The 25,125-nt window shown below is 35.0% G+C and overlaps 2 protein-coding genes across 3 annotated transcripts; one reads left to right on the forward strand and one right to left on the reverse strand.

The window, feature by feature from the left end:
* Nucleotides 1–14,901: 14,901 nt before the first annotated feature.
* On the forward strand, nucleotides 14,902–16,881 carry LOC142547183 (lycopene beta cyclase, chloroplastic/chromoplastic-like). 2 transcript variants are annotated; one of them, XM_075655335.1, is made up of 2 exons: nucleotides 14,902–15,062; nucleotides 15,191–16,881. In XM_075655335.1, the coding sequence occupies exon 2, from the start codon at nucleotides 15,296–15,298 to the stop codon at nucleotides 16,808–16,810; it is 1,515 nt and encodes a 504-aa protein (XP_075511450.1). In that variant the 5' UTR covers nucleotides 14,902–15,062; nucleotides 15,191–15,295; the 3' UTR covers nucleotides 16,811–16,881. The 2 variants fall into 2 exon arrangements, with proteins under 2 accessions (XP_075511450.1, XP_075511451.1); XM_075655336.1 differs by having other exon boundaries at nucleotides 15,196–16,881.
* A 714-nt stretch (nucleotides 16,882–17,595) lies between these two features.
* LOC142547184 (DNA-directed RNA polymerase V subunit 5A-like) lies at nucleotides 17,596–19,899 on the reverse strand. Its single transcript, XM_075655337.1, has 4 exons — nucleotides 19,561–19,899; nucleotides 18,931–19,107; nucleotides 18,400–18,513; nucleotides 17,596–17,843 (listed from the first exon to the last, which is right to left on the reverse strand). Exons 1-4 carry the CDS (start codon nucleotides 19,807–19,809, stop codon nucleotides 17,718–17,720), a joined length of 666 nt encoding a protein of 221 aa, XP_075511452.1. The 5' UTR covers nucleotides 19,810–19,899; the 3' UTR covers nucleotides 17,596–17,717.
* Between the last annotated feature and the right edge of the window lie 5,226 nt (nucleotides 19,900–25,125).

The raw sequence follows: 25,125 nt of genomic DNA on the forward strand, positions 1-25,125 counted from the left end.
TTTCATGTTATAGGGCTTTTAGCAGTATTTCAAGTTCGAACGAGGAATGGAGATCGGGGACACTTAAAAGAAAAATATTTTTATTAAATAATTATTTTTAATTATTTAATATATGGTGTAAATATGGAGGATTTTCGAAAATAAGCCTTTGTAAGGTATTTTTACTTATTGAATCATATTTTGAACCTGGTATGCAATTTTTAGCAAGTGGAAGGACTTTTTGATGGTTCAGACAATATTTTAAAAAAAACATACTTAAACGAAATATTTTACAGGAGTATTTTTGGACTTAATGAGACAATTTTAATATATAATGGGCCTAAAATCCTACTTAACCTCATTATTTTTAATTAAAGGCCCATTATACTAATCATTATAATTAACCCTACCCTCCCAATCCTTAATTACAATCCGGCCATCCCTCCTCTCCACTTCCAGCAGCATTTTCGAAATTCCGGTAGCCACTCTCCTTGGTTTTCTCAAGGTTTTTCAAAGAAACTCTTCCTCGTCTTTCCAGTGCCCGTTCTACGCGAGTATATTGAAGTTTTCGAGCGTAAATACGTAAAGGCACGCCCTAAACCTTTGTTTTTATCGTCAATCACATCATAGTAGGTATTTTGATGGCAATTGCATGATATGATATAGACCTATCTATACAAATGATTTATACTTGGATTCTACATGATTTTTCATGAATATACTGAATTTTCATCCTTTATAACTTTCGGTTTTGACATGTAGCATAAGGGGCTGATTGAATCGAGAGCGGTAGGAATCAATTTGTGGCTAGTAGGTGGTCGTCGAAGGTTGAGATCAGACCAGGACTTGTTTGGGTGATGGTGCGATCAGGTTTTTCCTTGTTCTAGGGCTTGTGATGATTCAGTCGAGTGTTGTGGGAGGTGCAGCGATGCAAGGTCAGTTCCGGGCAGTGGTTAAGGCTCTGGTGGGTCTGAGACGTGGCCTGGAGTGGCTCAAGCACGACTAGTTGCAGGCTAAGGGTAGATCGAAAGGGGTAGACATGGTTAGGGCTCGGTTTTGTGGCATTCGGGTAAAACATGCTCAATAGCGTGCATGGGGATAGGGTCCTTGGCTAGGTTCGTCCACGAGGATCCAAAGGTGGGCTATGAGAGGTTGGTTATAGTCTGGACCGGGCTGGTTGGGAAAGGGTAGAGTTTTTGACCTCGAAAGTCGACTTTGGGATTTTCCCACAGGGTTGGCGTCGTGTTGCTGCCACTGTGATGCCACGGCGCGTGATGCTTCGGCACTTGTAGCGCCACGACGCTAGTACATGGTGCCTAGGCGCTTACCTAGCGCCGCAGCGCTACACTGCCAGCGCCTAGGCGCTAGTCCAGTAAATGAGGGGTATTAGTTTTAGCGTTATTGTCTCGTTTGATTATTGATATGCCGTTATGACCGAGATTATTGATGCTTAAATTGGGTCATACGGAGTTTGATTAGGAGTCTTTGAACTATGGTTTAATTTTGGTTAAGTTTCGGGTTGATTCGGGTTAAAATCGGGACCCGGTCCAAGTTTTGAAACGAATCGTGAAAGTTATTGATTGGGCTCGAGTTTACGTCTATGAAATGATTATAAATATGTTTTGAGGTGTTTTAATATGTTTGGTTGTCGAAATTTTGAGATCCAGTGGTAAAATGATCAATTAGGATTTCCAGGGGCAAAATGGTCATTTTGCATGCAAGTCGAGTTAGCAGTTCTGGCAGGGCCCTGATCACAAAAATTCGTATGTTTAAAATGTATATGTTTATTATAAACTTGAATTTTATGAAAATATAGAAAATACGTTGCATGCTTGGTTTTAAAAAAAATACGTATATGCATGAATTTTATAAGTGATGAATACGATGACATGTTTGAAAGAGGTGAGTTAGTTGTGACTAATACGAACATGAACATGATCACGACCATGTAAAGCCATGGCTCAGTGGACGGGTAAAACTGTCGCTGATGTCCCCGTCGCCGGGTACCATGGTTATACGTAGATGGATCCATCGACTAGAGCTGATACGAAAGTTACAACTAATGATCTGAATTCAATAAGCGAAAATGAACTTGTATATGATTACATGATGAGATATGTTTTGAATATGTTTACATTATGATATGTGTAAACGTTCATACTTTTAAGATCATGAAGTTTATCTTAATTATAGTACTTTTCACTGTCGTATGTTATGTATATGTATTTGTTATAACGCTTCAGGTGTCTTGAGTCTTTAGACTCACTAGGTGTGATCGATGCATGTGAGAATGATGAGTAGAGATTGGAGACATTGAAGAACGAGTAGGCGGAGCTGGTAGTGTACACAAGAATCCAAGGACTTTATGTTTTTTCGCACTATATGTTTATGAGCCATGAGTGAAACATGGCTTTTATACATTTTACACATTTTCATACTTGGATGATTTGGCAGGCTTTTGAATATTGCATGTGAGTCATTTTAAAACAGTAGTCTAGGGTTGGGCTGATATTTAGGTTTTAATTTAACGACAGTTATTTTTATTTAGTGGTTGAGTAGCTTTTAAAAATGCACGATTGACCGCTTTTAGTGCATGCATGTGTCTTAATATAATTTTGAAAATAGCTTACAAAAAAAATTCTAGTAATATTTTAGTAGTAGAAGTCACAGTTGGTATCAGAGCAAGGGTCCTGTAAAGGGTTGTGCCACCGTCAGCTTCAGAAGCTCAGTCGTCAAGCGTTAAGTCTGTAAGTTTGCATGTTTTAAACTAGGATGAAATATTTTGAAAACTAGATTGAATTGCATGATGAGTTATGTTTAGAATTTGGACTGTATTCAGATATTATGCCTCCTAGACGAGCCCCTAGCACAGACAGAAATGATGATAATCCTGGAGGCGATAGAGGCTTTCCACCACCACCGCCGCCAGGAAATACAGTTACCTGCGTTCTGGAGGGTATTGCTAGATTGATGGAGCAAGCTCAGCAGGCTCCGAGACCCTAGACTGACATTTATGAACAGTTCAGATGGCTCAACCCGAAGGAGTTCGGGGGTACTACTGATCCATTCATAGCAAATGGTTGGATTCGATCTCTAGAGCTGTACTTTCAGTATCTATACATGAGAGACGGAGACCGGGCCAGATGCGTCACGTATATGCTGAGGGACGATGCATCCCTTTGGTGGTAGAGAGAAGCGCATAGGGTGGATTTGGCTACCCTCACATGGAATCAATTCAAGGATATCTTCTACAACAAGTACTTTCCAGCTAACGTCAGGGGACGCCTGACACGAGAGGTTATGAGTCTCCGACATGTGGATTTGTTTGTGGATGAGTTCATTGAAAAGATTTGATAGGAGCTATCACTTTGTGTCCCTTATTGCGAGAGATGTGGCGAAGAAGTTGAGGCACTTTATCGCCTCGATTGCATGGAATATTATGTGGTATGATGGAATCACTTTTGGGATTGAGAACATAGAATAAAGTAGGTTGCATGTTCTAACAGGGGACTTAAGGGTTGAATTGACTTAATTAAGAGCCTTAAGGGTCAATTGCATTAACTGAAAATTTAGAAGGATCAAATTGCAAAAATTCGAAAGTTTAGGGGCTGATTTGAAAATTCGAGATAAATGGGGACTGCTTTTCGTATTTTTGGAAATTTAAGGATCCAAATTAATAATTTCAAGATTTTGAAGCCTAATTGACAAGATTCAAATTTTATGGGGCTAGAATGCAAATTTTCGAAAAATGAGGGACCAAATTGAAGAAAATTCGGAACTTTTTGGATGAATATGCAATTTCTGAAAATAATTATGGTCAAATTGTGTAATTTTCGAAGGATTTCTAGGACTAAATGGAGATTTTTGAAGATTTTGGGTAATTAACGATAGGAAATTTCCTTAAGTCTCAACACGATTGGATTTGATGGTATGTTATGTCGCAGAAATGATATATATTTCAGGTATAACCACGTATACATTTCTAGATTCCGGAGCTACACATTCATTATATCTGAGACATTTGTCAAGCGACTAGGTATCATACCAGAGGCCATGGATTTGGGATTCAGATTTTTTATTCCTTCCGGTGATCAGATGTTTACCTCGAAGATAGTGAAGAGCTTGGAGCTTTGATTGTAGAAAAATGTGGTACATGTAGATTTGATTGTACTACTTTTGCCTGAGTTAGACATTATTCTGGGTATGAACTGGCTTTCTTCGAACGGAGCTGCGATTGATTTTCGACGGAGGTCAGTATCTGTCCGACCGCCCAGCAGAAAGCCATTTATTTTTTAGGCAACCAGACACCAGTAGATGTCGCACATCATTTCTTGGATCTGTGCGAGAAAACTTATGAGGAGAGGCTACCAAGAATTTCTGGCGAGTATTGTGACAGTGACCGAGCCAGTTATTCAGAGGCTAGAGGATGTCAAGGTGGTCAGAGATTTTCCCAGTGTCTTCCCAAATGATGTTTCAGGCATTCCACTAGACAGAGAGGTGGAATTTATATTAAGATGATGCCGGGTACAATGTCGATTTCTAAAGCACCATGTCGTCTAGCACCTGCAGAGATGAAGGATATGAAGGACTAGATTTAGGACTTTCTGGACAAAGGTTTCATTCGCCCGAGTTTTTCTCCATGTGACGCATCGGTACTGTTTGTGAAGAAGAAAGATGGCAGCATGCGGCTCTGCATCGATTACAGGAAACTTAACATGGTCACAGTCAAGAACAAATATCCTCTTCCTAGGATTTAGGATCTATTTGATCAGCTTCAGGGAGCATTATTGTTTTTGTAACGTCCGAAAATCAGTCCACGTAAACCACATGCATGAAAATTATCAAATTGCTAAAATATTGTAATTAAATGATTTTAGATGCATGAATGATATATTTTGAGTGACTAAATGATTAATTGTATTATTTTGCTCGTTTAATATTTTAAAATATTTTCAATCAAATATCGGTGGTTGGCCGGGGACAGAGGACCGGAGACTATTAAAGTGTTAAAGATTTAAAAGCTAAATTTTTATTTTAGCTAAGAAAATATTTATTTTAAATATTATAATAATTATTGTTTTTTAAGGTCAAATTTAAATTAATCAGAGGGAGCAAGAAATTTTATATATTTTTGGAAATATGTTTCTTTAAACTTTTTAATTTAAGCCTAATGATTGTATTAATCTTAATGAGCGTAATTTATTAATTAAAAAACTAGTATTGATTAAGCCCATTAATTAAAAATTTAATAAGCCTTTTCGTTTTTATTATTATTTAAACTTAAACCCACATACATCTAAACACCTACACACACAAACCCCACAAAACACACACAAAATTACGTAAAAGTGAATTGAAGAGAGGAGCAGCGGCCAAATCCTTTTCCTTGGCCAAGGGAGTTTTGACAAATTTTTTCTCCATTGTTATTCAACTTTCTTCCTCGTTCGTCCTTCCAACAACGATCACTCGACTCCCTTGCATCCCAATGTGGGTTTCTAATGGGGTTTTGACAAGAAAAAATGGTAGGAAAAAAATAGAAATTGTCCTTCATTCGTCACCGACTTCTACCGCCTCGGTATTTGTATTTCACGCGTTTTAAACGCAAAGACAAGTTTCTAAATTTTTTTTGCACCATTCAAATCATATAATGTATGTTTAATCATGTTTGCATGAAAAATATGAAAACCTCCTTTTATTTTCGTTTTTATGGCATATACATGATAAAACTTGAGTTTTTTCATTCTTTTAAATTCATGGTATTGATGCACTAAGGGGCTGCCAAGGTAGAGCTATTAGATGAGACATTTTTCAGTACGTTTAAGGGTCCATAGAGGCATGGATAAGGGCTGGACAAGATGGAGAAATAGGCTGAACGAAAATTCAGGTTTCAAAACAAGCCAGGGCACGGTTTGGGTTCCTAGAAGGACATGGCTGCGGGTTGCTGTTGGGACGTGTCCAGGGGTCCTAAGAGGGTCTAGTCATGGTCAATATGCAGGATGAATTCTTCAGAAGTCGGACAGGTTAAAGCCAGGGACAACTTCTCCCCGAGCTATCAGAAACCCGGGCTTTCATAATGCTCCTGGGAGACATTCTGCCCGAACTACCTCGAAAATAGCACCTTACTCGAGTGCACCAGTATGGGCTACCTTATGCTTGACAATCATTACTGTCAGAACCATAGAGATTTGGCGTGTCAGAGAAGCTATCAGAGATAAGGTATGGGCAGCCACCTTACCTTAATTAGCATGTAGGCACTGAAAACAAAGTAATTATGAGATTTCTTCCTAAAAATAGCATGTATGTATTCATTTGAGGGATCCGAATATTTTTGCTTCTAAGCTCTTGGCATTCACGTATATTCACACATATACATAGCCATTTTCTCCTTCATCTTTCACATGCTGACTTAAATTTTAAAATGTGCTATACTTTGCTAAAATAAGCCGCATTTGCATAAATCATTAAAAATTAAATGTATTAAGAACAATGGATTAACAAAACGGTAATTCGGAGAAAAATACATCTGACCATTATTTATTTAAGATTCAGTCTCCATCAGTTTTTTATTATGTGTTTTAATACTTGACAGAAGTCCAACTTACTTTTTACTTCATGTTTTTACTTCATGTTTCATGCGTTTTTACCTTTTTACCCATTTTTAATTAATAAAAAATTGTATGAATCCCTATTTTTGTTGGGTATCTTCTCTTTCTACTCTTCCTTCCCGCTTCCCACTCCCCTTCTCTTCTGTGCGAGCAATTTTTGTTGGCAATTTTTTTGTAAACCAACGCTGAATCTGTTCAATTTACAAGTATTAGGTAGTATTTGAGGTTTGTAATGAAGAAGACTACTGTGTTGCTATCAAACTCAATTGATTGAGTGAGATTGGAAAACTTTATGCCGTTGAACAAAAAATCGGATTTTGTGTTTGTAATTGCAATTTGTTGACGCGTTATGAAGTGATTATTTCTTAATTATTAAACCGTTTTGTTCACTTATAGTTTCATATATTTTGTGATTTGTTGTGGTTTGTTATCATTACAAACATTCCATTGTAAATTTTTTCCAGGAATGTTTTGCAAAAAATACTCACTTTTAATCTTAAGTACTTATTTTTCCCTAAGTGATATTCAAATTTGTTATTACTTAATATTATAAATTGAAATATCAATTTTTTGCATTCTCAAAATATTCAGTTATTATTGGTGTTTCTAAGGAACATTTGGAAAAAAAAATTTGCAACAAAGAATGAAACATTTTGAAGTACTTATTTTTATTTGCGAAATATCTAATTTTAATTTTAAAATACTTGTTTTGGTAAATGAAATACTCATAAAAATTAATGAAATACTGGATATTCGAGTAGGCAATATAAGTTTACCAAGTGCTCGCATTTCCATCCAATATGCATTTGGATGACATGCTCATTTCATTTAAATATTTTCTTTATTTAAAAAAAAAATCTCAACTAAGCATGGAACATTTTGAAGTATTTACTTTTACTTGTGAAATAACTAATTTCAATTTTAAAATACTTGATTTGATAAATGAGATAATCATAAAAGTTAATAAAATACTGGATATTTAGTAGGCAATGTAAGTTCATTAAGTGCTCGCATTTCCATCCAAGATGCATTTGGATGACATGGACATTTAATTTAAATATTTTTTTATTTTTAAAAGAAAAACAAATTCGCAACTAAGAATTGAAATTTTTAAAGTACTTAGTTTAACTTGCGAAATACCTAATTTCAATTTTAAAATACTTGATTTGGTAAATGAGATACTCATAAAAGTTAATAAAATACTGGATATTCGAATAGACAATGTAAGTTCACCAAGTGCTCGCACCCGCGCGAACAGAGAAGTACCACGTGTCAAGAAGCTTGCACGCGGCTGTGCCAGATCACGCACAGCCGCGCGCGCTGATGTGCAGCAGGTAGGCAGGAAAAGCGCGCGCAAACTCGCGAGATCACGCGCAACCGCGCGTGCAGGGCAGATGCAGAACAAGCTTGCATGCGGAACATTTTGCATTACTTATTTTTACTTGTGAAATACCTAATTTCAATTTTAAAATACTTGATTTGGTAAATGAGGTACTCATAAAATGTAATAAAATACTGGATATTCAAGAAGGCAATGTAAGTTCACCAAGTGCTCGCATTTCCATCCAAGATGCACTTGGATTACATGTTCATTTCATTTATATAATTTCTTTATTTTAAAAAAACAAATTCGCAACTAAGTGATAGTTGTTGTTTTTACGTGTTTTGTTGCAATAGTTTTGTGTGTGTGCATTTCATATATATCTTGTTCGTTTTAGAATTAGCATATGCATATGATCATGTTTAACTCGTACGTGACGAATTTGCAGAGAAAATGACCGGAGAACTGAAATCGGGACAGATATATGCAAGCCACAAGAATTTGGCAGAAAATCTTGGCGGCGGTAGAATCTTACCGCTCGGGTGCAAGATATGCCTTTCGGAGACTGGATTACAGAGGACTCGGCGCTCGGGCGGTACAATCTTACCGCTCGAGCGCGAGTTCCATAAGTTGCGAGAGAAATTACAGAGGATTGGGCGCTCGATTACCTCCCGAGCGATACTCAATTTGGGAAAAATATTGAAGATGATTTCTTGCCTTCCGGGGATAATGCCAAGTGTCGCTGCAAAAAGGAACCCTAGGGACAAAAATTCAAGGACTTTTCAACAGCCACAAAGCTTTGAAAGAGAAAAAGGCTTGGCGCAAATCTTGGAGCGAAGATTTGAAGATTTTCGGGCAACGTTCTTCGTGTTTTCGTCACGTCTAGTATTTCTAGTTTATTTCTTCTTATTTAAATAGTGTTTTGTTTAGTTTGATAATGAATTCTAGTAGCTAATTTACTTTATTTGTTGGGATTTAAGGGTTTCCTACCCCGAAACCGAGTTTAGTTAATTCATTTATCGACTTTTGATTTATTCTTGATTGTGCTATTATTTTTATATGCGTTGTTGGAGCGTAGCTAACTTTAGTAATGATTTCATATTGCGAGTGAGTTCGATAGAAAATCCCCTGATAGGAACGAGTAGCATAATCCGTAGATTTACACTTTACGTAGGAATATGAAGTCGGACACACGTCGAGAGTCATAGTCCAGTAGGTCGAATGCTAGGGCATTTCATAGAACGACATGCAATTCAACCTTGATAAATAATTAAAGAGATTTAATTATTTCACTTAGTTGAATTAGTTTGACATATCTCGAGAGGGCGTGTTCAATTGGATAAGAAATCATGTCGAAAGCATGGATCATTGTCGAACGAATTAAGTAGATTAGCAAGCGGTAGGTGAATTGAGGGGCCCTTAGCTCCTAATCGTTATTACAATGCAATTTGATTAGGGTTAATTAATCACATCGAAAAACGAGTAAACATTTTTCTTCACAATGAGCCCAAAACGTTTTAATTGTAATTATAATAATTAAAATAGTATATAATATAGATCTGTCTCATCACGTCCCAATACAAAACAAGCCCATACGTAATCCAAAACAACTACTTACAAACAAACTCATATCCTCGGGACATGCCCTGGTATATAGTTACATATATATACTGGGAAAGACCACTAAACCTCAGCGCACACTGTGACTCCCTCCAGAAGCACGCTCTCCGGTCTCCTGATATCCTGGAGTACTTGTCACTGTCCACATACAAAGACAACAACAATCCCCTCTGGGGTGAGCAAAGCTTAGTCTGAAACAACCACAATATATACCATAAGTATCTAAACAATGATATATGGTATTCAATGCATGTATGTCGTGGAGGTATCAGGTCAAATGCCCATCCACTGAGCATATCATAATCAATCGAATCGCTATCAAATCAATCCTCGAGCTGGAACACCGGTCTCAATCAGGGATACTCGTATGATATGGTCGACAAAGCGCCATCAAATCCCAAATCTCAATCAATCATCGGGGCCACTAATGACTATGCTTTAAGGGCCATATAATACCAAACATAGCATCGTATTCACAAATCTCATAATCGAATCCAATCATAATAGGTATCCAAGGATCATAGCTCAGCGTGTATGTCATGTATACCACATCAACTCAACAAATAAGACATATAGACATATTTTCTCAATCAAATCAATCAAACATATATCATATGATACAGATACATGTCGTATGTTACTCGATTGCAACATACCTCAATTCTTCGTTTCCAGTCGATGTAGCTTGAAGATATCAATATAAAAATTTATCTACATCAATAACATATTCATTTCAATCAATAACATGATTCAAAATCAACAATATAAGTTTCAAATATCTTTTGAAACTTTGAAAATTCATATCAAATCGAAATCAGAATATAATTCAATTCCGACTTCAAAACTTAGTTTCTTGTCGGTTAATCTGCCACATATATGGATCTCGACTTCAAATACATGTTATTCCAGGATTTTAATAATTAGAGCTGCTGAAACTAGAAGAATCTTACCTCAAAGAACGCCCTCGATGCGAGGATTCCGAATAAATAATTTGTTCCAAGTTCTGATAGTGTTTCGAGGTGATTTCGTACGATAGAACCTTGGTTTCTTGTTTTTCCCTTCAACTTTCAGTGGATATGGAAGATAACTATGAGAAAATCCATTCTTATCAGCCTTAAATTGTGTGCAGTAGATGTATTCGCTCCCGGCCGGTAAAATATGGCGCTCGGGCGTGCCCGGTTCGGCCAAAGGCTTGTCACGCCCTGGGGCGCGCAGAAGTTGCGCCCTAGCGCGACTTGTTATGTCCGAAACTATATTTTTAGTTTCGAATTAGCAAAAGTGGTCAACATAAAAGTTGTAGTCAATGTCTTATCTGTAATTTGCCACTAACCTCACTCAATTTGGATAGTGGACGCGAGAGTTATGCTCATTCTCCCAAAATGTGCCGGTGCAGTAACTGCAATGCACACATTACACTTCGGGTGATTTTTCCCCTATTTCCAAATGGATTTGACAAAACTCAAAACATGAAAGTTTTAGTACTATGTATTAGTTTTCCAATGCAATTTCTCTCATTTCATTTGGACTAATACTCAGATAAGTATGCTAAAAATCGTAAAATGTGTCACTTTTCTATTGCGGTTCAGCACGCCATTCAAGCACAAATCAATTTCTAATACAATCTTTCATTATCATAATCTATTTTCTCACTTTCATTGTCAATTATATACTTCTTACACTTAATAGCATAACAATTTCATGAATTGTCGATAATCAACATATGATTTACAATAATACGATACACGGTCCTTACATGAACCGAAATTCCCAACAAATTCATTTCTCATTGAACTTTAATCAATTCTTTTAGCTTATTTATTTCATAATTAATCCTTGAACCATTTCATTGAATTTTTATTTAATAATCGTAGTATTAAACAATCATCTGAAGTATCGCTGGTAAAGATTGAATAACTGAGAATAATAACTGAGAAATACAGTCCCTAGAGGAACGATACTCGTACTCTTGTATACAATATTATTATTTGACATCGTGCATTTGCGATTATTTCGAGCTTGAATATTATTAATTTTTAATAAAGATTTTACAGTGCAAGTTTTTCTCGATCACTAAGTATGAAACATTTTGAAGTACTTACTTTTACTTGCTCAATACCTAATTTTAGTTTTAAAATACTTGATTTGATAAATAGGGATACTCATAATATATAATAGAATACTGGATATTCGAATATGCAACGTAAATTCAGTCATGAATGGTTTTTCCAACTAAGATTCATTAGGATACTTATTCATGTCATTTAAAGAAATTAACACAGTTCATTAATGATCATGGAGTAAGAATAAATTATTTGTATATCAAAATAAGCACTTACTTTTTAACAAAAATATAGTAGCATAATTGTCACAGAGTAAAAGTAAGTTCTTTCTTTGTATATCGAAATAAATTGTTATTTTTATTTCGTGAGGAGCGATGAACAATGTATTTGTTAAAATTTCAATTACATTGAAATTGCATCATAATGCATATTCGAATATCCAATATTTTATTACCCATTCTAAGTATCTCACATATGAAATCAAGTATTTTGAAACTGAAATTAGGTACTTATCAAGTAAAAATAAGTACTTTAAAATTTTATGTTTAGTTGGGAATTTGATATTTTTTTACAAAAAATATATCACATGAGAAAAATATGTCATCCAAATACAACTTCCAAGGAAAGACCAACACAAGGTGAAATTACGTTGTATATTCAAATATATAGTATTTTAATACTCATTTTGAGTATCTCATTTACCAAATCGAGTATTTTAAAACTGAAATTAGGTATTTCGCATGTAAAACTAAGTACTTGAAAAAATTCAATGCTTAGTTACAATTTTTTTAAATAAAAAAATAATTAAATAAAATAAACATGTCATCCAAATACATCTTGGATGGAAATGCGAGCAGTTGGTGAACTTGTGTTGCATATTCGAATATATATTATTTTAATACTCATTCTGAATATATCATTTACCAAATCAAGTATTTTAAATCTGAAATTATGTATTTCGCGAGTAAAACTAAGTACTTGAAAAAGCTTAGTTGCGAATTTAAATTTTTTTAAATAAAAAAATAATTTAATGAAACGAACATGTCATCCAAATGCATCTTGGATGGAAATACGAGCACTTGTTGAACTTACATTACCTACTAGAATATCCAGTATTTTATTAACTTTTATGAGTATCTCATTTACCAAATCAAGTGTTTTAAAACTGAAATTAGGTATTTCGCAATTAAAACTAAATACTTCAAAAGATACAATGCTTAGTTGCGAATTTGTTTTTTTTAATAAAAAAATAATTAAATGAAATAAACATGTCATCCAAATGCATCTTGGACTGAAATGCGAGCATTTAGTGAAATTGTGTTGCATATTTGAATATACAATATTTTAATACCCATTTTGAGTATCTCATTTACCAAATCAAGTATTTTAAAACTGAAATTAGGTATTTCGCAAGTAAAACTAAGTACTTGAAAAAGTTCAATGCTTAATTACGAATTTGTTTTTTTTAAATAAAAAATAATTAAATGAAATGAAAAATGTCATCCAAGTGCATCTTGGATGGAAATGCGAGTACTTGGTGAACTTACGTTGCATATTCGAATATCCAGTATTTTAATATCCATTCTGAGTATCTCATTTACCAAATCAAGTATTTAAAAACTGAAATTAGGTATTTCGCAAGTAAAACTAAGTGCTTCAAAAAGTTCAATGTTTAGTTGCAAATTTGTTTTTTTATTAAAATAAAAAATAATTAAATGAAATGAACATATCATCCAAATGCATCTTGGATGGAAATGCGAGCACTTGGTGAACTTACGTTGCATATTCGATTTATCAAGTATTTTAATACCCATTCTGAGTATCTCATTTACCAAATCAAGTATTTTAAAATTGAAAATTATGTATTTTTGCAAGTAAAATTAAATACTTCAAAAAGTTCAATGCTTAGTTGCGAATTTGTTTATCTTTTAAAATTTTTTTAAAAAAAATTAATGAAATGTATATGTCATCTAAATGCATCTTAGATAGAAATACGAGCACTTGGTGAACTTACATTGCCTACTAGAATATCCAGTATTTTATTAACTTTTGTGAGTATCTCATTTATCAAATCAAGTATTTTAAAATTGCAAATTAAGTATTTCGCAAGTAAAAGTAAGTACTTCAAAATGTTCCATGCTTAGTTGCGAATTTTTTTAAAATAAAAAATATTTAAATGAAATGAACATGTCATCCAAATGCATCTTGGATGGAAATGCGAATACTTGGTGAATTTACATTATCTACTCGAATATCCAGTATTTTATTAAATTTTACGAGTATCTCATTTCCCAATCAAGTATTTTAAAATTGAAATTAGGTATTTCGCAAGTAAAAGTAAGTACTTCAAAATGTTTCATGTTTAGTTGTAAATTTATTTTTTTTCCAAATTTCCCATGAAAACACTAATAACAACTGAATATTTTGGGAATGCATAAAATTGAATATTTCAATTTATAATATTAAGTAAAAATAAATTTGTGTATCACTTAGGAAAAAATAAGAAATGAAGCTTAAAAATTAGTATTTTTACAAAACATTCCTGGAAATTTTTTGCAGTGAAATGTTTGTAATGATAACAAACCACAACAAATCACAGAATATATGAAACTATAAGTGAACAAAACGGTTTAATAATTAAGAAATAATCACTTTCATAATGCAGTCTACAAATTGCAATTACAAACACAAAATCTGATGTTTTGTTCAATGACATAAATTTTCTAATCTCACTCAAGAAATTGAATTTGATAGCAACACAGTAGTCTTCTTCGTTACAAACCTCAAATACAACCTAATATTTGTAAATTGAACAGATTCAGTGTTGGTTTACAAAAAAATTGCCAACAAAAATTGCTCGTACAAAAGAGAAGAGGAGTGGGCAGTGGTACGAAGGAGTAGAAAGAAAAGATGACCAACAGAAATAGGGATTCATATAATTTTTTATTAATTAAAAAAGTAAAAACGCAATGAAACACGAAGTAAAAAATAAGTTGAATTTATGTCAGGTATTAAAACACAAAAAAAACTACTGATAGAGAATGAATCTTAAATAAATAATGGTCAGATGTATTTTTCTCCAAATTGCTCGTAACAGATGTTTCAAACAAGATAAATGATTAGAATAATATATTGATAATTTGTTAATTAATAAAATATATGAACATATTTTATTAATGATTAATTATGTTTTGTTAATATAGTCTTTAATGAATTTAATTTTTAACCATTTATACAAACGAGATTTGTTTTCACCGTTTAGATATCAAATATAGGAGCAGATGATTTCTCAGCACATCAAATCTGATAATAAAATTAAAAAAAAGGAAAAAAAAACGTGGAAGGACGTGTGGTTATCGCACAAACCGCATTCGCTGTGGTTGAGCAGAATCCACCACAAGCTCCATACTTCTAACCTACGCTGGTTTCTGTAAAGTATGCTACCATGTTCTTCCCTTCAATCTTTTGGATTTTCGAGTAAGTGAATTGTGATATTTTACTCTAGTTTTCCAATTTATTGAAAGTAGCGTGTGGTTTCATAAAAAAATGAACTAGTTCTTGTTCGTGTTCCCATTTTTTGCTTCATGTGTTGGTGCCGATACAAGATTAGGTTGATAATTAAGGAAATAATTGAGACCCGTGTTTGTGTTGTTCGAGAGCTGCGGAATCCCTCGTGGTTTTCGTGAAAATTATCAGTCTTGTTATCGAATATGGATACTTTACTTAAGACTCACAACAAGCTTGATTTTCTTCAACCAATTCATGGGTTCATGGAGAAATTTAGCGCCTATACATCTTTGAAACCTCAGAAACTCGAACCTAAGTTTGTTTCCAAGAAATCAAGTGTAAAATTCGGCAAAAGTTTTGGTGTGAAAGCCAGTTCTAGTGCCCTTTTGGAGCTTGTGCCTGAGACCAAGAAGGAAAAACTTGATTTTGAACTTCCCATGTATGACCCTTCGAAAGGGCTGGTGGTAGATCTGGCAGTTGTAGGTGGAGGTCCAGCAGGACTCGCGGTAGCGCAACAAGTTTCAGAGGCTGGCCTGTCGGTTTGCTCAATCGATCCTTCTCCCAAAATGATTTGGCCTAATAATTATGGTGTTTGGGTGGATGAATTTGAGGCAATGGATTTGTTGGATTGCCTCGACACAACTTGGTCTGGTGCTGTTGTGTACGTTAATGACAAGACGCGTAAAGACCTTGATCGGCCATATGGAAGGGTTAATAGGAAACAGCTGAAATCGAAAATGATGCAGAAATGCATTTTAAATGGTGTTAAATTTCATCAAGCTAAGGTTGTGAAAGTAATTCACGAGGAATCCAAATCATTGTTGATTTGCAATGATGGTGTTACTATTCAGGCTGTTGTGGTTCTAGATGCCACTGGTTTTTCCCGGTCTCTCGTTCAGTATGACAAACCGTACAACCCTGGCTATCAAGTAGCTTATGGAATTTTGGCAGAAGTGGAAGAACATCCATTTGATATGAATAAGATGGTTTTCATGGATTGGCGAGACTCGCATCTCAACAATAACAAAGAGTTGAAGGAAAGGAATAGAAAGATTCCTACCTTTCTCTATGCTATGCCCTTTTCTTCTCAAAAAATATTCTTGGAAGAAACGTCCCTTGTTGCTCGTCCTGGAGTACCAATGAAGGATATTCAAGAACGTATGGTGGCTCGATTAAACCATTTAGGCATAAAAGTGACTAGCATCGAAGAGGATGAACATTGTGTAATTCCAATGGGGGGCCCCCTCCCGGTTTTACCTCAGAGAGTCGTGGGCATTGGTGGTACGGCCGGGATGGTGCACCCTTCAACTGGCTACATGGTAGCAAGAACTCTAGCTGCTGCTCCAGTTGTTGCCAATGCTATCGTTCGATATCTCAGTTCAGATCAAAACCTTCTTGGTAATGAATTATCTGCGGAGGTTTGGAAAGATTTGTGGCCGATAGATAGGAGACGCCAAAGGGAATTCTTTTGTTTTGGTATGGATATTCTGCTGAAGCTTGATCTGCATGCCACCAGAAGGTTCTTCAGCGCGTTTTTCGACTTGGAACCACGTTACTGGCACGGATTCTTGTCGTCCCGGTTGTTTCTTCCAGAGCTCGTGCTCTTCGGTATATCCCTTTTTGCACATGCCTCAAATTCGTCTAGGTTAGAGATAATGGCCAAGGGCACTGTTCCTCTGGTAAATATGATCAACAATTTGATACAAGATAAAGATTGAAAACCTGCTATATGAATCTTCATGTTTGTTGTTGACCTTGTTAGCAAATGCATCAACTGCTATTATCGATATTTTTTTCTATTTGTGCGTGCTTTAACTACACTTTCAAGAGAGGGCTAATTGCTAAATCTGTATTATAGAATTCAGTTTTGTCAGATTTTGTGGTTAAATTGACTTCTGCATCTGTAAGTTATAAATATATAGCATTGTCAGGGACGAGCAATGACTCTGTATAAAGAAAAAAAACTCAATCTCTATAATTTTTTCCTACCTATTATTACGTAAAACTATTATAGACATCAGTAAATGAAACATCTCTGTTAAAGATATTATGTAAGGATGTGGATGTACGGTGACAATTCTTATTCAAAGAGCAATCAAGACAATCAGCTACGAAAAAATGATAAACTGGGCACAAATTTAGCCGAAGACAATAAGTTTTGCTGTCTGATAGCGACCACTGTTTCTGGAATTTTTCAATATGATAATCTTGAGTCATAAGTCACGCTGGTGTATTAAAGAATAGATTGAAACATGTGGTTGAAAAAGAATAGTTGATCCGATATCTTGTGTACTTCACCCACCATTACATGCATCTTTTGCTAATTGGTAGATGTCCGATCCTAGGGGTTTTCAAACATGAAATACAAAATTTTTTGGGAATGAACAAATTTTACGTTCTTTAGAAAATTAATGTGTAGCACCCCAACTTGCCCAACCGGTCTGCCTCTTAAAAAAGCATATCAAGTACTAACTTGCCTTAGGTAACATCATCTTTTTCAATAACTATCAAGAAAATTCTGAATTTGGAAACTGAAGGACACATCAAGATGAACTTTCCCAAATTCTGCAACAGTCTAGAACACAAAATGGAAAATCCATATCTGATCAAAATCGGCATAACGGGTCACCAAACACAGCGATATGTTACATGTAACTGTGTAAGTTCACCGTTGTATGTAACCTTCACGACCTGCCCTTTCTCCAGCCCATAATAACGAGCTATTGCATCGTTATGTGACATCCGTGGAAGCTGAAAATAAAAGGAATAAATGTTAACGGTGGACCAATATATAATTAGAAAAGGAAGACCAGCAGGTTGTGAAAATTTATTGCTTCTCAGCAAAGTGCCATATTGGTCCAAAACTAGTAAAATTATTCTGTGGCGAACTATCCGCCATATGTTGGACAAATTTCACAATCTACTTGATATCCATGCATCAATAAGCATATATCGATTTAAAAAACAAGAGAGGGCTATTGACGTCATCTACTACAAGGAGATTCGAGTATTTGAACATTTCGCAGTTACAGATGCTCTTAGAGTTGAGGAACCAAGAAAATATGAGATTTATCATTTTCACTCGGTAAAAATAAAATCCATATAAAAAATTTCTGCATATCCCTGTTTTGTTATGATAAATGAGGTGGCATAACATCCTCATAGAATGTGTGTACTCGACATAAATAATGGAGGGCAATAATCCATTAATCCTTCAACTGCAAGAATATTAACAAATAAACGATGCACTCCACATACATTACAAATCAGTTTCAACCTAACATTATCCGGTACTCAAGATACTAACCTGTTTTTCTTCTATGCTGTACTTCTTTAGCAGACTTTCTTTCTCTTTGTCAGTCAGCACTAGATGTTTTGGCTTTAGTTCATGTTTAGTTATGTTGATGAGCAAATCCAAGATCTAAAAAAGATAGCAAAAATCAAAGGAAAGCAAGTTGAATATGTAAATGTAAAAGATGATGTGCTGATATTTTAATGTGCAATCCTATCACAAAAAATATTGAAAAAAATGGTCCAAAGCCAAATATGTGGTAAGCAAGAGAAAATGGAACAGGACACACAAAGAACTTTATTAGATCATTACAGAGGATGAGTTTACAACATTTACAAGTTAAGTGCATTGAAGCTCAGGATAACTAAATATAAATAACAAAATACATACATGAGCATTCAGCTTCCTACTTTGCAAAAGAAATCAATTTTATTGTGTGCTGGCAATAGATTAAGCATTTGCAACTGAAAAATTAACTCGTACCCAAACCATATAAATCAAATCAAAATCAGGGGAACCAGAAAAAATGCCAACAGCAAAGTTTACCTGGAAAATTTCAACTTTGCACGAAATAAGCTCTACAGCTTTTAAGGCCTGGCTTGTTATTTTACTCTGAACTACCAATATCAGCCGATTCAATCTGTCTCTGTTGACAATCTCAGTTACAATGGCACGGATGACATTTACTTTAACTATGTTTGGAGGACAGAATAGAACCAGAGTCTGCGATGGAAAACACAGAACACCCCAGTAGATTCAATACTATCGTCCTATTAATTCATGCATTCCCAATAGCAGTTGTGGAGAAAATTAACTCGCTAAGCAAAAGTAGAACTTAGAATCGGTCAATGGTCCAACAGAAGAAACTAGACGAGCAGAAAAAAACGATCTGCATAAGAAAGACCACCAAGTCCCTCCTAAACAAGCATCACGATGCACGTACAAAGGACGACGGTTAGGTTTTAACCCAAGAAAATCATTATCTAAATAAAACCAAGAAGAAACTAGATATGTATTGCAGAAGCTTAATTGAAGCTACTAGTAGTTCAATTGTGATTCAAATTTTCTTCCTCAAACATGTGGGAATACAAAGCTCCAGAATCTCAATACAAGGGAAAAAAAACCAAAAAGACTAAAAAAAGGAGCGAGCAAACAAAAAATGGAAAAAGCATCGACCTTTTGAGAAGGGTCATCCCGGTGGAGAGCAGAAATCTTCAATGTATCAACATCAGGCGTCTGCCCATGCCTATCTCGAAATTCTTGAAGAGAGAGCTCAATGTCAGAACTGGGCACTGCATAGCCACGGTCTCTAAGCATTTCCAGCAGCGTTCTGCGCGCCAAATAGTACCTGTGGCTCTCGCTGCTGCCATTATCGACGAAACTGCTCAGGCAATTCCCCAAATTTTCTTCCCCGTCGATATTCATTGCTGCTGAAACTGAACTAGGGCACAGTGAGAGAGGATGCTTGAAGTAGTATAACCCAATTTTGTTTAAATTGGGGGATATGCAGCTGCTGCTTGGGGTTTAATCAAACAATGATTCAAATTCATTTTGTAACTAAAAATTCAATTTTATTCTTAAATGAAATTACTTTCAAAAATAAATTTATATTTATATATAACTATATTATAATAAATAAATATTATACTCTTAGTATAAAAACAGTCAAATTATTAAGTACCACTGTTCGGTTACGAATGCCTAACGACATTGATTTTGATTATAACAAAATTTGTTAATTTGTTTCTGATTTATTTCATTTAAAAAAAAGTGTATTAGTTATATATTTTTAATTAATTTTATGGAGTTTAAAAGTTAATATTTATTCAATATAAACTTTTATATAATCTATAAAATTTCAGTAGTATTAAAAGTAAAACTTTTGTAAAGTTTTTAAAAGTTATCTGATTTTCAATTTTGACTTTTAAAAACTCTATAAAAATCTAAAAATCTAGAAATATTAAAATGTAAATTGACTTTAATGATTCCATGAAATTCTATTAAGTACAAGTTAAAGCTTAATGTATAACTATAAAATGTCAGAAATTGCCATCCTTCTATCTAAAAATTTGAATGAAAATGTCTCAAACTCACGTATATTCACATTCATTTCTTTTAAATAATCTCTATACAAACATTAGTTAATTCATTCTCCTATTTTCCATATGTTTTTCCTATTTTTTTAGAAACATATTTTTTCTATTACTAATTTTTATTTATGATTGTTTAAAATTAATTAACACCATTCATTTTTTTAACATCTGATCACAAAAACTCGCGAGATTTAAAATCATATATATTATTTTTTAATAAATATTATTACACTACAAAACAAAATTACTAGTTCAAATAAATAAATAAACACAATCATAAACTACAAAATTTATTGAATTCTATAAAAGAGTTTAAGAATGTATATAAAAGTTCTGCACAATAAATATACAAGATTAAGTGAAAATCTTTAGAACTTTATAATAGTCTAAAAAAGTGAGTATAAATCTATCAACGCCACGGATGTCTGTCGTTTAAAAAAATTATCAAATCTTGGCAACGAATAAACTCCATAAGTGTGTAGTTGGTAGGTCACAAATTGGAAGTTTTGAGAAGCTGAAACTCGAATTCAGCTAAACTGTATCTGGAACAGTTGATTGTTTCGCATATCACTTTCATTGGTGATCCAAATGACGTGATTCCAAAACGGTTGAACGACCAACTCAAAATTCAATAAATTATATTTCAGTCCAGCAGTGCGGATACGTATATTATCTAGGCGAACTAGTGGTTGTAAGATCCAGCTGGAGGAATTAAAACTGCAACCATGTTGACAAAACAAGTTATAGTATTTTGATCTTATCTCTCATCTCGATTATCTAAATGGAACAATTCAGTATGCATTACGAATCTAAGACATTGATCTACAAATCATTTTCTTAAGTTGAAGCTCATATCACATCTTAAGATGGGAAAACCCGTGATGAAATTGTTGGCTATGCATTGAATGAAGAACAAGTTCGAACTTGCATACACTCTAGTCTTTTGAACATATCTCTATCATACAAACTCGATATTGAAAGATTCTTGATTATGTGGAAAGCTAAGAAAAAAGTTACAATTTTGATGTTCAACACTCTGCCAGAAATCGAAAAATCACGATATATAATCAATAAACATGAATAACAAGCTTGAATCAACTTGGACCAGCTTGAGCCCAACCAGCTAGGTAACCAGCCGACACCAACCAGCTGATGACCACTCCGAGAATAGCTTGGTTAAACCAGCCCGATCAGTAGTAAAACCAGCTCGATCGCATAAAATTTTCAGCAACATGAATATGACTATCACAATGTCAGAAAATGTTCAGAACATTTTCAAACTCATATTCTTGTTTTAACGTTTATACGATTTCTGGAAGCCATAAATACAAAATTTTAAGATCAAACAACAATTTTGATTGGTATTCAGGTATGTACATTTTATAAAAAGAAATTGAGATAGAATGAGATAAAACTCAAGAAAGTAAGGTGTGAAATAAGAAGATAAATGAGCTTTCAAAGAAGAATCACCCCACATCCAATCAAGTTTGCAGAATACTCTTCCATATTCAAGTTTTTATACTTCATTTGAAGAAATCAAATCATACAATAAAGATATGTGTTTCATTGAATAGTTGAGTGAAAGTCTTTGCACAAAGACGTTAAAAAATGTTTTTTTGGTTGTTTATTTGTTGTCAAGAACATAAGAGTATGATATCAGTTCCAATCGAGAGTGTGACATCGGTTGGATCAGGTTTGTAAAAATGACATATATAGATCAAAGTCTTCTAGTGAAATCCTTTAGACTATGGAAGAAGGGAAGATATTGTCGTTTGTACCTGATGGTGTCCTTCTCGAAATTATGGAACAAAGTAACAGCAGCGATTCTTTCAGTCAAGGACAAGGATAAATCCTTTGTCCGCAAGACGATATTGCCCGTATACAAGTGCTTCACGTTAACGGCAATCGTCTCTAAGATACAACGACTCGTATCAAGAGGAGCAGCACAACAAACTCTCGATTTCGTCGAACAAAGAAATGCAAGATCTTTCAAGTGAGTATGAACGAAAATCTGCAGCAAGATGGAGAAGGAATTTGATGCAACAAAAGTGTCCAAATGAATGCAAGTAAGGGATATTTATAGAGCATCAAAGATTATCTCGAATGGGCACAACCTTTCGTACAAAGGCGCAATCTTTGGGTGAATAGACATGTTGTTTCGGTGAAGGAACGCCTTGTTCTTCTTCCGCACAGCAAGGCGCGTGCACCCGCGTGAGAACTGGCGCGGCCGCGCGCCCTGTTCTGTCTTCTGTCTGCGCACACTGAAAACTAGAGTAGCGCGCGCGGCTGCGCGACATCATGCGCGGGCGCGCGCTGCCTTCTGTTCGCGTGCAATGGAATGCGCGCATCCACGCAAGAACACGCGCAAGGGCGCACCAGCTTCTGTTTGGACACCAACAAAATTTATTCCTTCAAATAATTTTGGTCCAAAAAGATTAATATTGGTCAAAGACCACACCACACCACACCACACCACACCTCACCGCACCGCGCCGAGCCGGGCGGGCGCGCGCGTGTGTGTTTAATTCACCGAGACCTAGCCTAGTAGCGTCTCTCCCCTTCTAAAAGCTTTGGTACCCCTTGGGGCCCAAACCCTTAGCCCACACTAGAACTAATAAGGAGGAAGACCTTTCTCTAAGCTTCCAATGTGGGACAACCACATTTTCATTTTATTCACATTTTCTCTAACAATCCCCCACATGAATGAAATTTATGCATGTATGCAGATCCACTTGAAAGTTCTTTTGAACTATTATTGCATCGGGAAAGGTAGCTTTTGGCTTTGAACCTTCCATAGTAAAATACTATCGGATTTACTAGTTGCTTGGTGACGTGATGTCTTGAACCATTCAACCAATTGTGTAAACCAAGTCAACAGCATTTACACAACAATAGCTCTAACATATTTTGTTCTCATATTGTGTCCGTTTCGGCCCTGGACCATATCTTAGATTCATAAGCGTTCTTGAAGCGGCCATCACTTCGCACTTATATAGGTGATCTCCTATCAAGAATATCCTGCTATACTCTACCTCTTAGGTATAGGAATCATTAAAAAAAAATTAACCTCACCACATGTTGCAGGTACATTTTACTTGGACGTTTTAGGAATGAGCCTTCATTGTTTCCAAGTGTTCAACCAATATTTATAACTTAGTTTTCCCATTGAATCAAGGTTTTGGGATCTCCAATTCACAAGGTTGGGTTACCGCTATAAACATTTTTATTTTGTGGCTTTCAAGCCCATTCCCCTTATTAGTTTGTACAATTGATCTCGATTTATATCTTTAGTAAACGGATCCGCTAGGTTTTCCTTTGATTTCACATATTCAACAGAAATAACCCCATTTGAGATCAATTGTCTTATGGTATTATGTCTCCGACGAATATGTCGAGACTTACCATTGTACATACTGGTTTGTGCTCTTCCTATTGCTGATTGACTATCACAATGAATAACAATAGAAGACACTAGTTTATTCCAACAAGGAATATCTTCTAGGAAGTTTCTTAGACACTCGGCTTCTTCTCCTGCTTTGTCCAAAGCAATAAACTCGGATTCCATCGTGGATCGAGCTATACATGTTTGCCTAGAATATTTCCATGACACCGCTCCTCCACCAATCGTGAACACATATCCACTTGTGGACTTGGAGTCTTTTGTGTCAGATATCCAATTTGCATCACAGTATCCTTCCAATACTGCTGGATATTTCGTATATATCAATCCAAAGTTCATGGTGTATTTTAAATATCCAATCACTCTCGTTAAGGCTTTCCAATGATCCTTATTTGGATTACTTGTAAACATACTTAACTTGTTTACGGAATATGCAAGATCTGGTCGGGTACAATTAGTCAAGTACATTAGACTACCGATTATCCTTGCATATTCTAGTTGATCAATAGGTTCTCCTCGATTCTTTGCTAAATGAACACCCAAATCTAAAGGTGTTCTTGCCGAAGGATTGTCGAGTGCCTTGAACATTTCAAGAACCTTTTCAACATAATGAGTTTGTGACAATATAATTCCTTCAGAATTCCTAGAGATTTTAATCCCTAATATTATATCACATAACCCCAAGTCTTTCATATGAAAATGTTTTTTCAACATTTTCTTAGTATTCATGATCAACTCATGATTATTTCCCATGATTAACATGTCATCTACATAAAGGCAAACAATTACATATACATTTTCATTTCCTTTAATGTAGACGCACTTGTCACATTCGTTGATTTTGAAACCATTTGATATCATTGTGGTATCAAATTTTTCATGCCATTGTTTAGGTGCTTGTTTGAGTTCGTATAGAGACTTGACAAGTTTACACACCTTTTTCTCTTGTCCGGGTACAACAAACCCCTCGGGTTGTTCCATATAGATTTCTTCTTCCAATACTCCATTTAGAAAGGCTGTTTTAACATCCATTTGATGAATCTCAAGGTAATGCAACGCTGCAATGGCTATGAGAACACGAATGGATGTGATTCTCGTAACTGGAGAATAGGTGTCAAAGAAATCATATCCCTCTTGTTGTCTAAACCCTTTGGCAACCAATCGAGCTTTATATTTATCTATAGATCCATCTTCTTTGTATTTCCTTTTAAGGATCCACTTGCATCCTAAAGGTTTACAACCCGGAGG

The sequence above is a fragment of the Primulina tabacum genome, chromosome 5 (assembly GCF_025594145.1).
Source record: "Primulina tabacum isolate GXHZ01 chromosome 5, ASM2559414v2, whole genome shotgun sequence".
Classification (NCBI taxonomy): Eukaryota; Viridiplantae; Streptophyta; class Magnoliopsida; order Lamiales; family Gesneriaceae; genus Primulina; species Primulina tabacum.